At 34.9% G+C, this 16,528-nt stretch overlaps 1 protein-coding gene across 1 annotated transcript in view; it reads right to left on the reverse strand.

Moving 5' to 3' along the window:
- Positions 1 to 1,121: 1,121 nt before the first annotated feature.
- SUGT1 (SGT1 homolog, MIS12 kinetochore complex assembly cochaperone) overlaps positions 1,122 to 16,528 on the reverse strand; it is a 39,037-nt gene continuing 23,630 nt past the window's right edge. The window contains exons 12-14 of the mRNA XM_037526924.2: positions 12,878 to 12,968; positions 9,976 to 10,157; positions 1,122 to 8,617 (exon numbers count right to left, since the gene is read on the reverse strand). Coding sequence (XP_037382821.1) covers positions 8,516 to 8,617; positions 9,976 to 10,157; positions 12,878 to 12,968 — 375 coding nt within the window. The 3' untranslated portion in view covers positions 1,122 to 8,515. The remainder of the gene's footprint in view (positions 8,618 to 9,975; positions 10,158 to 12,877; positions 12,969 to 16,528) is intronic.

Here is a 16,528-nt window from a genome sequence, read left to right on the forward strand (position 1 = left end):
AACTGCTTGATTCACTCTTGGCCTTTATAGTGTTGTGTATGTCTGTATCAATCCCATGCCTGCCTCTATAAAACTCTAGCCTCCCTTATAGACTCAAGTTCCTTGGGTTCAAGATTTCTTCTTGAAAGAATGACGAGCCTTACATTAGCACATAAACTCCAGTCCCTTTTTAAAGAATCACACATTTTGTTTTTAAAACAATCAGAATCCCCTCTCCAAAGCCACAACAATCAGGACCAAGATCTGAAAATTAAATAGTAAAATAAAAAATTCTTGCTTTCACACTAGTTTTTTTAGTTATATAGATGGTATTCTTTCTAGTAATACAGATAACTCAAGAAAATTTAGATTTAGCTTTCACAACCACTGGTTAAAAATTTACTTAGAAATTATCTACATGGATGAAACAAAATCAACTGTAAGGGCACAATATAGTAACAACTGTCAAAAACTACTTAATTTGGAGTAAAGTAACAGTTCCAGTATCTGAGTACCTATGTGAAAGGCACTGTGCTCTGCACTAAAGAGCTAGAGCTAAAAAACTGTCAAAGCTGAAAACCAGGTTTTTCCTCTTCACCAAAAAAATGCTCAGTCACAGGGAGAAGAAATAAGTCAACTGTAGTTATTTGCTAAAGAGAGGATAGACCAGAATCCCAAACATGCTCATGAGTCACCATGTTTTGGGTATTCCTCTACCAAAAAAAAAATCTAATGGATGCTTCAAACATAAGCTAGTAACACAATCCAACTGCTACAAAACAGCTGTTGACAGAGTAACACAAGATTCAATAGGCTTCCTGAAGATGGCTTTTGAGCTCAGTTTTGAGTTCAGATCAGATTTTGTACAACTGAGTTGGAACTGGAGCTTTCCAAGGCAGATGGGAGAAGGAATAAAAACACATGGTACAGGGCCTCCCCGGTGGCGCAGCGGTTGAGCGCTGGGTTGCGAAGCTGCCCGCGGCTTCTGAGGCGCCGGTTCGATCCCCGGCTGCTCCCTGGCCACCGGAGGAGGGTCCCACATGGCGCGCAGACCTCTCCTGCCGCCCGCTGCTCCCCTCAGCGGTGTACTTCGGTCCTTCTGCCTGCTCTGCTCCCCGCTCTGGCTCTGGTGAATTCTCTCACCCTCCCGCGCTTCTGACTGTACCCAGTGCATGTATAAACAAAACAAACAAACAAACAAGCAAACAAATAAATAAAGCATGCCTCTATTAAAAAAAAAAAAAAACACATGGTACATTCAGACAGAGCAGGGAGTCTATAAACTAAAAACAAGAAAATGTGATAAGGATTGTATGTGACCCACAAAGCCTAAAATATTCATTCACTATATGGCCCTTTACAGGAAGTTTATCCACCCAAGAGTATTCTTGTGTGGCTTCATTTAGGTACACAGTGAAAGAGTGACAGATGAGGAAAAAAAATTAACTGAGGCTGAATTATAAAAGTCCTTCAATAGCAGATTCAAGTCAGACTTGTTAACCTCCTTTTGGGTATTCTACTGCTCCAGTGGAATTTATTATTTAAGTTCAGATGGGTTTGTCTCAATACACACCATTAATATATCAGAATAGGATTTTAAGATTCCAGATTCACATGTTAATATGCTTTTCTCTCCTACAGTTGCTTCTGTGGTAGAGTAGAAATAAAGTGACGATTTTGCAACTCATTATTAGCAAAATAATAGTAAAGTCATGGAAATCATTTAATTTCTTGACATATTTCATGGTCACTAAATATATATCCCTCGCCTGAACTAATGCATGAAAATAGTCATTGTAGTCAATTAGATGACAGAAAATTGTCAACAATGGAGGACAAATGATCAGCAAAAAGTGGTAACTGGGGGAAGAGAACCCCAAATCTGAGTCCAAGTAGTGTCTATAAACAAAGGAACTGCACATACTTATCATAACTCCCCACTGATTATTTGGGAGGAAAAAAGGATGGACAAATTAACTCTTGTTTTTCCACACTGAAGGAAATAACAGAATTCATGATTTACAAGTGATACAATTTTGCACCTTATTTTTATAGACTATTCTATAAACCCTGTTTTAGCATGCTTTGAGATTTTAAATCAAAATGGAATAAAACCAAAGAACTTCTATAAGGAAGCTCCTTAACATTCTACAATATACTTTCTTCTGCCACCATCATGCATTTTATGCTTCTTGTTAAAGGACAATATATTTAAGCTCTGCTTAAGTACTCAAATTAAAAACCTTTTCTATAAACTTAAAATTTTAAATACTTTTATCAGGTTCATGATTCATAAAGGATTGAATTTATAATAAAAAGGTTTTCCATAGGATTTAATTCTCCCATCCTAAATGCATATAAGATAATCTCATGTCATCTGTAACATTAAATGTTGTTTTTTGAATTTTACATATACAGGTAGTTTTTTTTAAATCTAGAACCCTTAAGGTCAGATGCAGTTTCTGAATTCAGAATTTAGATTACAGAACACAATATGGATATACCATTTATTACGTAATGACCTCAGCAGTATCTATGCCAGCATACTGTAATTAAAGAATATTTCTGCTGCAAAATATCAGTGGTAATATTGTGAGTTCAGGTCAGATTTTGTACCACTGAGCACACATATAGATAACACAATTACTTTTAGAAATTTTTGAATTAAAGAATTATGGAATTATATTAGCTCATTCATCTCTTAACAGTCCACGAGGGGGACGTTACTATTATTTCAGTTTTCTAGCTAAGAAAACTGAGGAAAAGAGACATTAAATAGCTGCTGCAGTTGACAGTAGAAACCACGATTTTATCCCAAGCAGGCTCCGTCTCAGAGTTCATATATTTAAACACTATACAATACTGAATTTTAATGCATTCAACAGGGAATCAAGCATACAGTATGTGCAATAGTTTACTATTATTTAGTTACTGTGGTTGCATTGCAGAAGTTTTTTAAAAATCCACAGATAGACGCTAAAGATTCTTTTCCTAACTCCTCAATAAGCTAAAAATTACCCTTGAACAGGTATATGTATCTAGGAAAAAACCCTTGAAACAATCTCAGCGTTTGTCCAATGAAACCAGTGTGAGTGCTGCCAAGTTTTCTCCCTAGAAGAGCAAAAATTTGATTAGCACGATGTGCCATTCCTCTTACACCTGTAAGAGTTGTAAGGGTATTTGGTTTCTCCACAATTATCTGCATATGAGAAAAACAGCATCTTCATATGAATCAAAACTATCTATGTTTATTACCTTTTACAAGAGGCAAGAGATTTGGATTCCTAATAAGCTTTCCTATTTAAGAAACTGACAGCAGTTTGAATTTTAGGAGTATATCTTCCCAGATGATATACAAGAAGAATTAAAGAAGAATTAAACAATTCAACTGACACATTTCTGCTTCATTGTTAGTTGATTTATTAATAAAAATATTCATTGCACACCCATCTCATTCACCTAAAAAGGGAGACACTGTTCTTAAAAGCATGGGCACTGGAAAGATATACAGCTGGGACTACATCAAATTAAAGAGCTTCTGCACAGCAAAAGAGACAATAACCAAAACAAAGAGAAACCCCACCGACTGGGAGAAAATTTATGCGCACAACACTAATGATAAAGGACTGATCACAAAAATCCACAAAAAGCTGATGAGACTCAACAAAAACAAAGAAAATAATCCAGTCAAAAAATGCGCAGAAGAGCTAAAAAGAAACTTCTCTAAAGAGGAAATGCAAATGGCCAACAGGCATATGAAAAAATGTTCAACATCACTTGTAATCAGTGAAAAATGCAAATCAAAACTACAATGAGATACCATCTTACATCAGCGAGAATGGCACATGTTAAAAAAACTAGCAACAACAAATGCTGGCGAAGTTGTGGAGAAAAAGGAACTCTCCTGCATTGCTGGTGTGAGTGCAAAAACTGGTCCAACCATTATGGAGAGCTGTGTGGAGATTTCTTGACCTCTAAACATAGAGCTTCCATATGATCCAGCAATTCCACTCCTAGGTATTTACCCAAAAGACACAGAAACATTCATTAATTCCAAAGGGGACCTGCATCCCTATGTTTATAGCAGCACTATTTACAATAGCTAAGCTATGGAAACAACCCAAATGCCCAAAAATAGATGACTGGATCAAGAAGATGTGGTACATATACACAATGGAATATTACTCAGCAATCAAAAAAGATAAACACATGCAGTTTGCAGCAACATGGATGGAGCTAGAAGGGATTATGGCTCAGCGAAATAAGCCAGAAAGAAAAAGAAAAATACCGGATGGTCTCACTCACAGCACGAATTTAGAAAACCTAAATAAGGGACCAGGAAAAAGACTAATTAATACAAAGTGAAAATCAAAAGCAACAAGCAACTATAAACCAGAGACACACTATGGGGGGAGAGGAGGGGAGAGGAAGGACTAGGGTCAAAATAAGGCGGGGGTGTATAATTGTATGGGGAATATAACCAAAATGAAAATGCATACATTGTGCAAAAACAAAAAATGATATAAGAATTATATAAAATAAAATATTAAAAAAAAAAACACAAAAAACATGGGCACTGGGGTCTAAAAAATCTGGGTTCAAATCCCAGCTCTATCACTTACCAGTGTCGTAAAATTTGGGCAAGGCCCTAACTTTGGACTCACTTTTCTGATCTGTAATAATAGGATGCTGTCACTATTTCACAAGGCTTTTATAAATGAGATAATGTACATAAAGCACTTAGTGAATCTGGCTCATAAGAAGTACTAATAAAGAATAGCAAACACTGTTAATATCCTAATGGGTTAGTACTGTTAACTGATGATATTATCTGATTTGGGAAAGGGGCAAGTTTACTGAGGGAGGGTAACATCCTAAAAGCTAAATTAACTTCACAATCAAATCACAGTTATGATCCCAAATAGCAACATCTGTGAATAAATCAGTATTTCTAATTTGCCCACAAATTCCCAGACATTTCCAAAATGAAACCTCCTGGTATGTATAAAATGATCTTATAACAGAAAATGCATAGCTGTAGACAAAAGAAACTAAATCAATGTTGACTCTCCCTCTTATTTAAAAGGATACTCAGTAACTCTTCCCAGCACAAAAACCATCATTTTGTCCTCTTAGTTTTATTACCTCCTCTCCTTGGTTCCTCCAAGGCCTAGATAACTGAAATCCATATTCTTATGTGGCTCCAACAGCAGGTATGAGTGTTTCCAGTCAATTACAAAGAAAAGTAGATGTAGTAACTACCTTTCCTTCTTTTCACTCTCTCCCTCCCTCCCAATCCAGAAATTTTCCACCTATTTTGAGCAATGTCAATAACAGCTACAAATCAGAGATGTGTAGTACACAAATCAGGCCAAGGAAGAGCCCAACAGAATTTAAGTACATCAGGTAGATCAGATGGCACATAAGCAATTGTACTCTGGGTCACTGATATAGAGATCAACTACTAATCTGACGTGCAAATAATTAGGGAAGCAGAAAAGGAAGGTAAAATGGGAAAGGATAGCCAAAAAAATTAAATATTCAACCAAATTAAAATTTCTATATAAACTAATTATAATGGCATAGTGCCATTAATACAATTTTAAATAGTTTTCTGAAATTTAACTAGGAAATCTACATAGACACACCAATTATTTTTCTTCCTTGTCCTATACAGTTAAGCTACCAAAATGAAGTTGTTCCAGATTCAAGGAGACAATAGTGACTTCAATGTTCTATGATGAATATCACTCATCTAAAGAAAGAAAATGTTTTTAAAAAATTGTAGTTATCAATGCAATGCATGCTTTCTCTCCATTCCATGTAAAAATAAAGAAAACTGGTTTTTTTTGTTTGTTTTTCAAGTGGCTATTAACTGCCAATGTTCAAGACTAAATTTATTAGCTAGCAAACTAAATTTATTAGCAGGTATTAGGACATAAGACAGAAAATTATTAAAATTCATCCTGTTTTTCAAATCACCAATGTGATTACTATGTAAAAGTTCAAAGAAACAGATTATCCCATTCAAGAGTTTTTGAAGACAGTGGGAAAATTCTGGAAGTCATCAAGGAAGAAATGATTATAGAAATCAGCAGAAGAGATGAAGAATCGTAAGAGTAAGAAAAAGCATTCCAGGACTAAATCTTAAAAAGGAAAATAAATGGTAAGAGGAAAAAGTACATCCTGAATAAACAAAAGGCTAACTACAGCACTATGAGAACCAAAATTTGATAAATGAAAATTGAGAGCCCAGAGAAACCAAGCAGCTAAGCTAAGATAGTAGACAATAAAGGTAAAGAGGTTCTTTTTTTTTGTGTGTGTGTGTGTGTGTGGGACCCTTGCCGGTGGCCAGGGAACCAACTGGCACTGCAGAGGCTGCAGGCAGCCTCACAGCCCAGCGCTCAACCACTGCACCACCAGGGGAGGCCCGGTAAAGAGACTCTTAATCAAAATAAAGATTTTTAACTTTCTAGAGGCTTATACATATTCACTATCTAAAATGTTGAAAGAGGCATTCCTCTAAAATAGTACTTTAGAGCCGAAGTCTAACCTACTTCTCAAAATTCCCTTCTCAAAACTTCCCATAAATCTACTGTCCTTTGTACTCCAGGTACATTTTATAACATAATCATGTATACTAGAAACTACATTTGGCTCAGCAAAATCTTGAATCCCACAAGTAAAGCAAATCTAGCCAACAGATAAGCATAAGTTAATGTATCCTTTAAAATACAAGCAAAACTAGCAACAGAATTTTAAAGACAACTTCTATTATAATATTGTCATTCTTAGGGAAGAAAAAAGTTTTTAAGGGGAAAAATGTTTTCTTATTTAGCATCATGGATTTTTAATTAAAAACTGAGACACATAAAGGTTCAACATGTTGAAAATTATGAAACTAGTGAGTGGCAGAGATTTGCTAGAGCTAGGATTCTCGTTTCTGGGGTGGTGCCAAATGTCCCTGACTTATCACTTCCATAACAAAAGCCTCTTACCCTGTAGGACTAGTGGTACTGAAAAAACTTTACAGAGTACAGGAATCACTTTCTTCTTCTGTAAGGAGAAAATTTTAGAAATCCTGAGAAGCGATTTTATTTTGCTTTTCCTTCAGTGTTCTTACTGGCACAAGAGGACAAGAAAATCCCCATTGCCCACCCCATGCTTGAACAAGTTATAACAAGTTTGGACATACTCTGGTTATCACCCCACCATCATTTTCCTCATAAACTCCCCTCCCCTTGATTTCATTGTCAATTTGATCATGTCAAACTCCCACTGTTTCAGAGGCTGAAAAGATGACCGATTTGACTCTGTATCCTCAATTACAAAGATACAGAATAGTGTCCTGTAAAAATATTAGTGATATATAACACATCAACTCTAGGGCATTATGGTTTAGAAATCATGATCAGAAAACAAAGTCAGAACTGCAGGTCATCTATAGCCTATAGCCTATGCTTTAACAGTTGAGACTCCAAAGAATTTTAATCATAGAACACTTAAATGTCTCAAAACTATTTCTAAATGAGTTCAGCATTCAAGCATTGGATAATTCCTTCATGAATATTCATTTTTTTCTCTGCTAGATTATAAACTCTTGCAGTTAATGCTCAAGTCTTTTAGTTTTGTATTCCCATGGTATCTACCTACTCTAAAAAGAGAGATGCCACTTAATTCATATTAATTTACTCACTCAGCAGTTCCCCTAAAATCACTGAAACTGATATAATCATGGGGATGTAAGAAGAGAGTTTTCCTAACAAAGAAAAAAATCTAAAGAAAACAAAAACAAACCACCAGTGCTGTAATTGTAGGACCCATGCTGTGGCAAAAGCAACAAGACAGAGTTGGGCTTTTCTAAATCACTCTCTGCTCCAGTCTCACAGATTATCTTTCATAGTTAGAAATGCAGCAGAACTCAGGTGTGTATGTCTTATATAAGGATTTGGAAGGAAAGAACCAAAAATATCACCGCAACTACAAATATTTCCCATAAAAAGAACCAAACGGGAATTCTCTGAGATACGTCTCCTCAAAGTTCTCATTAAAAACTTAAGAAAAGGTAAGTAAAACAAACTTCTTCATAGAAAAAATTATATTTACAACTCCAGTCAAAAGCAGTTTTCAAAAGCAAACAATGTAACACTGAGGTTGAAAAATCTATGCTCACCCAAAATTGCCAAGTCTAATAAATTATTACTAGAATACTGCATCAAAAATAAGGCAAAAACCCAATATCCCATTAATGAATTTTCCACTTCCCTAACTAGGTAGAACAAATCTATCTAGTAGCAAATGATATTTCATTCCATTTCAGCATGTCTGAAATGCTTAAGGACAGAAGTGATAAAATATGATCTTCATTCTTCATTAGACTCTTGGAACACTTGAACGAAAATAATTTCTAAAGCACAAAGAGGTAAAGAGGTATAACCTTTCAAAATGACAATCAGTGTTCAAAATTCGAGAATGCGTTAATACACAATGAGCATTAGGTGAATATATGTAATACAGCCATAGCAAATTAATTTATTTAGTACTTTTTCCATTCCATATCATCAGGTGGATTGATTTCAACTTTCCTTTTACCTACATCAGACCAGTTGGTACTCAAAACGGTACCACCAGACTCCATCTGCAATAAGAAATAAAAATAGATTAACTCTTGGACCATATATTTAAAACACTATTTTTCTAAAAGTGTTTTAACATAGAGTACCCCAAATAAGCTATAATTGGTTCAATATAAACTCAACACAATATTTAATCTCAGGCTTTCTAAAGAAGCTTGCATTGTTCTACATAATCTAAAAAGAAAATTCTATAGTAGTTAGATGGAAGCATCATTTCACATTATCATTACAAAGCATTTTCTCTCCCCACTCTTGCTAATCAGCAGATGAAAATAAAAATGGCTCTCAGAGAAACCAATGGTGGGATCTCTTTTGCAGAGGATAATAAAGACCAAGCAAGGTAAACTTTCAATGCTGTTTGGACAGAACTAAAAGGGCCCCATCTTAATGTTCTCTCTGTGCCAAATATATGCCAAGTATATATTTTTTTTAACTCAAGTGTACCACATGTACACAAAGTCAGTGTCTCAGCAAAGAATGACAACCCTGGCATATTCATAAACACAATAAAGAAAAAAACCTGGAAATTTGTTTATCTCAATGCAATAAAAATTGACTGACTTGGATCACAGCAAAGAACAATGTGAATTATTAAACTCGCAACATTTAAATAACAATCAGCTGTGTTACTGGCAAACACAAAATTATGTACCCTACATATGTACACATGTACATTGGAACCTCAATGCAAACCTATGCGTCATACTCTGCCAAGACCCCATATGTGGGCTCATTTGAAGGAAATTCTTTTCTTCATTCCACCCCAATTTTTATGTTAGTCACACTCTAAACATGACATCTCGCCACCTTTCTATGGCTTTCTTTAGCTCTATTCAGGACTCTATCCTGTAGAATGTATGAACATAATGACCACTAACATTATATGTATCACGCGCACTTGTTAAAATTTTAAGGGCTTGTCTTCTTGTATCTGCTTCTTACCATTGGCTCCAACTAAAAATGAGGATGCCTAAAAGGCACAGAGCAAATTTTACTAAAATTTATAGGAACAAATTTTACTAATACTTATATCCCAGATATAAATGCGCTCACTTATTGTGGTTACCCAACAAGAATAAATCTCTATCACCCACTATAACCTTGGAATTTCTTAAGCCTTCCAAAAGTTCTAGTTTACTGATTAAAAAAAAATAATTTACAATAAACCCCTTGTTTCTCGTCTCCTTCACAAGCTTCCAATTTCTTCAGTAATTACGCTAAGTTTGGATCAAGAAGTTTCAAACAAAGCATATTCAAAAGAAAGGTCACTCAGCTATAGTACATGAAACTTGGTCCCAAATTACCTACTTTTTTAAATTTCTGAAATTTACAATTTTTTTTTAAAGTTTAATGTTCTTACAAATGATTTGTTCATGGCACGTTTCACTTCATCAGAACCATCAGAATAGATCTGTTGAAATAATTTGTTCAAAGCTGCATCTCCTTCCAACTTCTCATTTTTTTCTTCTTCTTTGATCTCACCAACCAATTTATCCCAATTTCTTGTATAATGAGATGACGATGGATATAGGTTCTTTACATCTATAGAGTGAAAAACACAGAAGTCATTAATCAAAAGATTGTGTCAAGGCATGTGAACTGTGTGGTATTAACAGAATCCTCTAAGCAATTTGGTCATTAAATTTCAATGTTTGCTGCACCCCTAGGTTTACTGCAGCACTATTAACAATAGGTAAGCTATGGGAGCAACCCAAATGCCCAAAAAGAGATGACTGGATCAAGAAGATGTGGTACATATACACAATGGAATATTACTCAACAATCAAAAAAAGATATACTCATGCCATTCGCAGCAACATGGATGGAGCTGGAAGGGATCATGCTATGAAATAAGCCAGAAAGAAAAAGAAAAATAACATATGGTTTCACTTATAGAAGGAATGTAGAGGATCCAAATAAAGGATGGTGTGGGAGTTATTATAACAAAGTGAAAATCAAAATCAACAAGCAACTATAAACCAGAGACATTCAGCGGGGGGGAGAGGGATAGGATCAAAACAGGGGTGGGAAGAGCACAAGGGACTATGGTGATAGAACACAGGTGAACTGATGGTGGGAATTTCACGGGAACTTTAATGGAGATGAGAAAGCATACAATAGATACTAGTGGTTAGCAGCTACTAAGATTGACAGTGTAGCTATAGAGCTTTAAAGTGTTTCAACATTTCTTGAGCAATAACATAGGTCACATTAGTCCTAATCTAAAGATACCTCTTCCACGACCACCTCTGTATATCCCTTTCCTCATGACAGATCAGAAACTACTAGACATTTGTTCTATTTTTCCATCCATTCTCTTCAGTTGTAAAATGACTCACTAACATCAAAACAAAAGCACAACATCCCATACAGTTTTGTTTGGGGCAAGCATATTGCTTTTCAAATCCTATCTTCTCTTTTTCTACCAGTAATCCCTTATCTTATACATTTCACTAGTAGATAAGTGGGGAAAAAGCATGCCATCATAAATTATGACCCTACATGAGTTCAATTAATCCTAATACTGACTCCCCAAAAGGACGGGAACACAAGTTCTAATCTCATTTTACAAATAAGAAAGCTGGCCCAGATAGATTAAGCAACCTGATCTTATCTGTAGCCTCTAGTTTGCAGTACACCAGAAAATGACAAGCATATTAATTCCTTATAAAAAGTTAATAGGTAGGTAGAACAGTGTCTTGAATATCTAAGACAATGAGTTTAGAAAAACTTGTTAACTATAATATTTAATCTCAGAAAACTTTAACACCTACAGATGGTAGATGAACTGATAGGGTAATCTAAACTTGCTCATTCACTGTACTATCAAATAACTGCAAAGATATTCATGTTAACAGAGACTTTCCATTGTCAGAAAATGTGGCAACAAGCAGTACTACACATGGGGTTAACAGAACAAGACCCAAATCCTACAGATCGGAATTTTGTCCCAGACAATGAAAACTGCTGGGTGATCTTAAACAAGTGCTTAACCTTCCTGAGCCTATAAAATAGGAAGACTTACTGAGATACCTACTATATAAGGCTGTTGGTAGAATTAAATGAGATACAACATTTACAGTGATTCTTTAAAAAAAAAAAAAAATCCTACACAATATATAAACCTCAGCTCCAAAATTTCTGGGATCAGCCCCAAAAGATGCATGTAACAGCTGCACTACGTGTATCAAATAAAATGTGAAATAGAAGCTTACTCTAATAGCTGAAAAAAAATCTTGAAATATTTCAATCCTTAAAAATTAATGTTAATTTTCTGTTTTCTTCCTAATTATGCTTTAGGCGATTTAGAACATTATCATGTAGGGAAGGTGAGTGAAGGGCACATCGAAACTCTTATTTCTGCAACTTTTGTGAGAATCTAAAATTATTTCAAAATAAAAGCAAATAATAAAAATGCTAGCTAACCTCTGTTGTTTATTCAATAATGCCACAAGGAAGTGTTTCCACAAGGACGTGTTTTGTGTTACAGAAGCAGTGAAAATCTAAAAGCAGCTAAACCACAAAGTTATCTCATTTTAGTAACCAAACTGGAACATTAACTATAATCAAAAAATAAATTTTTCTCCATTCATTAATGAGGCCATTGTTTGCAAATTACATTCTTGGGTTGTAGTTCTAAGAATGTTCTAAAGATTGTTAAAATATACCTACCTTGCATATGCTTAGAATTAACCCCAACATAAAATTTGAAAGGTTAAACAATCAACTCCAGTTTTCTACTCTTCTTCTAGGTTCTCTGGGCAGCCCTTATCTGTCTGTGTTCACTTTTAAATTAGCAATATAGTGAAATGGATTATAAACCTTACTCTGAGAAACTGAAATTCTAGGAAACTAGAGTTAACAATATCATTAGAAGAAATAGAAACAGAGTAAGTAAAAGATGGGAAAGAGAATGAATGTATTAATAGAATAACTACTAATACATTTCAAACCAAAAGCAATAAGCAATAAGAAAGGACAACACACAAACAACCCCAACAGCTGTCATTAACTGATAAAGTAAATAAATCCCAATTCCCTTCAGGCTTCTGCTGCCATTCACTTGCATTCTTGGAATTTAAGAAGATGGAACTTTCATTAAAAAAAAAAACAAAAAACTACTTTGTATTCATTATAGAACCATCTTATTATACTTAATGTATCTTATCTTGGGAACATAAATAATGAAAGTAGAAAGAATGTTCATCCTTATTTAATTTCAACTATGTAATACAAAACTCATCATGGCCAGAAAAACAAACCTGCTATGAATTGTTTTGGCTTAGGTACATCTCCTTGCCCCTCTAGCTTTTCCCATCTCACAGCCTCTGGCTTTTTCATTTTAATTTCAATCTGGAGGAAAAAAAAAAAAATACATTGTTCAAGTTAACATACACAAAACTGAAAAAATTGCAATTTTTTAAGTCATCAAAATTTCGTAAGAATAATGTCCCTGAGATAGATTCCTTGAATTATATAAAATTAGATTTGAAGAACTTTCAAACACTTTGTTTCTAATTAAAAGTTATCCTTCAAAAATAACATACATATAAGAGTCTTGAAATCAACACACTTTTTTTCTTCCTTCTAAATGAGAGGTCATTCTGCATTTGGCAATGTCTGGAGACAATGCTGGTTTGTCACAACTAGGGTGAAGGGTGCTACTTACATCTAGTGAGGAGAGGCTAGGGATGCCACTAAACACAAAATAATATAAAGAGCAACACCCACAACAAATTATCCAGCTCAGAATGTCAACAGGGCCCACCAATGAGAAATACTGAGTTCTGAAGGTATGTTTGCATGAATAGTAGCCAACTTTATAATGCAGGGATTCATTTCACTACATAAAAATAAAACAAATACCCTTTTCATATTTGGGCCCAGCAGAATGGCTCCCTCAAAGAAGGGTGAGGAGAAGATAGTGACCAGATACTATCTCAACATTCACAAGCACATTCACAGAGTGGGCTTCAAGCAGAATACCCTTCAGAGATCTGAAAATGTGCAATGAAGAAAATGGGTACTCAGGTTGTGCGTGTTGACACCAAAAGTTTTCTGGGCCAAAGGATAAGAAATCCCATATTGTTTCCATGTGTAGTTGGCCAGAAAACCTACTGAAAAATCACTAATAAGCCAATATATTGGTTACCTATGAACCTGTCACTACTTTCAAAAATCTAGTCATTGTGGATGAGATTTAACCAGACTGTTAAGAGTGAAAACTGCAAAAGAAAAAGAAAAAATTAAGACTAATGACAACAATTTTACAAGCATTCATTCAATAATTATTAAACACATACTCTGAGCAAGGTATTTTTATAGTCTTCAGAATGTGGAGAAATGTTAAAAAATATTACAGACATATCCCTAATTATTAGGATCAAGAGAGATACATGAAGAAAGTGAACCAAAAAAGGCAAATAAATGTTCTATAAGCTCAGGAAAGCTCATACCTGGCTGTGAACAAGAAGGGTTTTAGGTCACCTTCAAGAGCTGTCAAGGGTAGCAGAGTTTGAAATGGTGAAAGCGGGAGTCCCCAGACACAAAGGAAATAGCCTGAAACTGGAACTCATAGCTGTGGAAGGACGCAATGCCTCAAGGAGTAGAAAGGCACCAATTTGCCTCAACTTCAGGTTTTATATTAATGAAAAAATACCTTAATGAGACAGAGAAACTGGCCAGTATTCTGACTCAAACAAGAAGTGATGGTATGGAAGGGATGTGGTATCTGAGTATATTTTCTTTAGAAGCATAAGAAATGGAGCAAAAATAGTTTTTATAATGAGAAAAATATAAAACATGTCACTAGGAAAAAGTATATTTTAAATGCAAAAGTATATTTTAAATGCAATTTACATGCTTAAATTCTACATAAATAAAAGCAAGCATTTATAAGAATTCCTAGAATATGTATAAATTTTTAAAGTAAAATACCATCAATATTTTTTTTCTTACATAGTATTAAGTGTTCACTATTAGGTTATTTCTCAAAAAAAGAACAGAAATCCAACAGCTGACAATGACACATTATTAGCCCTTTGCACTCCGCTGTCCCCTCTCAGGGGACATTGGTAGCCAATGTCCAGAATGGTTCGGAGTGCAAAGGTTTAGTTACCGAAAAGAGCTGCGGATACTATCCTAAAATATAAAATTGCATCTTGCACCATTATTTTTTTAGAACAACTAGGGTATATGCCAGAGATGCTGGGTGTAGAGGATTCACCATAGACAGATTCGGGAGCAGGACAGGTGGCTTTACTGATACATACTGCTAAACTACACTGCTAAGGGGAGCAGTAGGCGAGACAGGAGTGGTCTGCTGCATCATATGTGGGCTAGCTGCCTGGCCAGGGACCTAACTCAAGCCCCAGTGGTGATATCATTGAGACTGAACCCCTCACCAGGGAGGCCCACATCTTGCTTCTTGAATTTTCAACTCATCTGGAAATGAAGACCTGGTAAGCAGTATGTGCACCAACACTATCCTTACTTACCCTTAGTACAGCACACCCTACATTTGTACTTCAAGTTCCTGTGCTAAAGTACTGTCTACAAAGTTTGTTTCACCTGAAGAGTAACACACACCAGCACATATATCTACTGAAAACCACTCTAACCTGAGTAACCTGAGTTTTTATTAACATGTCTCAAATGAGATACATTGACCTGAAAATCCATTCATTACCATAGTTGCACATAATAAGCCATTTAAAGCCATTCTTTTTAAAGGAAAAAGAGGGAAAACTGATTGTCTCTAAATTCCCTTTTACACCTACTTCACTTTCAAAGCTTATACATGCTTTTAAAAATTAAGTTTTAAGTTTTGATGATTCTGGTAGTTACTTCTAGATTGGCTGCCAGTCCAATCTCAAGTATTTTCACTACAATTATTACAAGCCATTCAATTTTCCTTTATGTCATAAATAATTCAGAAGTCAACTTAAAACTCTGATAGTTTGCTTGCATGTTACTCTCATAAGCATGGAAAAGGTTTTCAATGTGCCAGAATATTCCAAAGCAATATTAACAAGTTACTAATAAGAGTCCCTACTATTCTAAATTGTCAGTTTTCATTATTATATATACTATCATTAGTTCTCCCTGGTACAGAAGTTGAATTTTTCCCAATGGAAGAAACATTAAGACCAAAAGATAACCCATTCTCCTAAGGGGTCATGGCATCTAGACACTGCCTTCTTAAGAAGTGATGAGTAAGCTTTCACTTACTGGTACAGTTTGACAGTGAAGGGATCTTTCTCAAAGACTACCTAGTTGGGACACTTTAATGATAAAACATTTTTCCCCCCAGCAAACTTTTGAGAACAATATTTTTCATGGCTATACTCACAAAATAATTGTTCCTTTGATCATCAGAATACAGCTTTCCCAACATTCTCTCTTAGTTCTCTGCATGTTTAATATATCAAACCCAGTCTTCCTGAGGTGAGGCTGTACAGAACTACCTTCTTTATTTTTACAGTCATATCACTTTCTAATGTATTTTAAAAACTCAAAAGATAATTAAGAGAACCGAAAGAAAAATCTTTTCCAAAGTTCTAATAGCTCACTTCAACTGTTTACTTAGTATCTACTCTGAGCCAGACACTGTGTTGGTATAAGATCATAACCTCAATTCTTCTTAAAAAAGTATCATGAGATATTCCCATGATTAAAAATACCAGTCAGTATTATCTGTAGTGACAGACCTAAATATTGAGAAATATTTAGTTATCTAGAAAGACACTTTTAGCAAGACTGAGTGATTACTTTCTCAGTTTCTTCATCTATTTCCAAATTTTCTATTTTATGCATTTACTGCTTTTATAACCTGAACAGAAATTAATCAGTATAAAATGGTATTAATAGCAGTAACATTTATTAAGCACCTATCACATAATCTTTGTACTAAG

Source organism: Talpa occidentalis, unplaced genomic scaffold, assembly GCF_014898055.3.
Source record: "Talpa occidentalis isolate TD23 unplaced genomic scaffold, MPIMG_talOcc4v2.1 talOcc4.5, whole genome shotgun sequence".
NCBI lineage: Eukaryota > Metazoa > Chordata > Mammalia > Eulipotyphla > Talpidae > Talpa > Talpa occidentalis.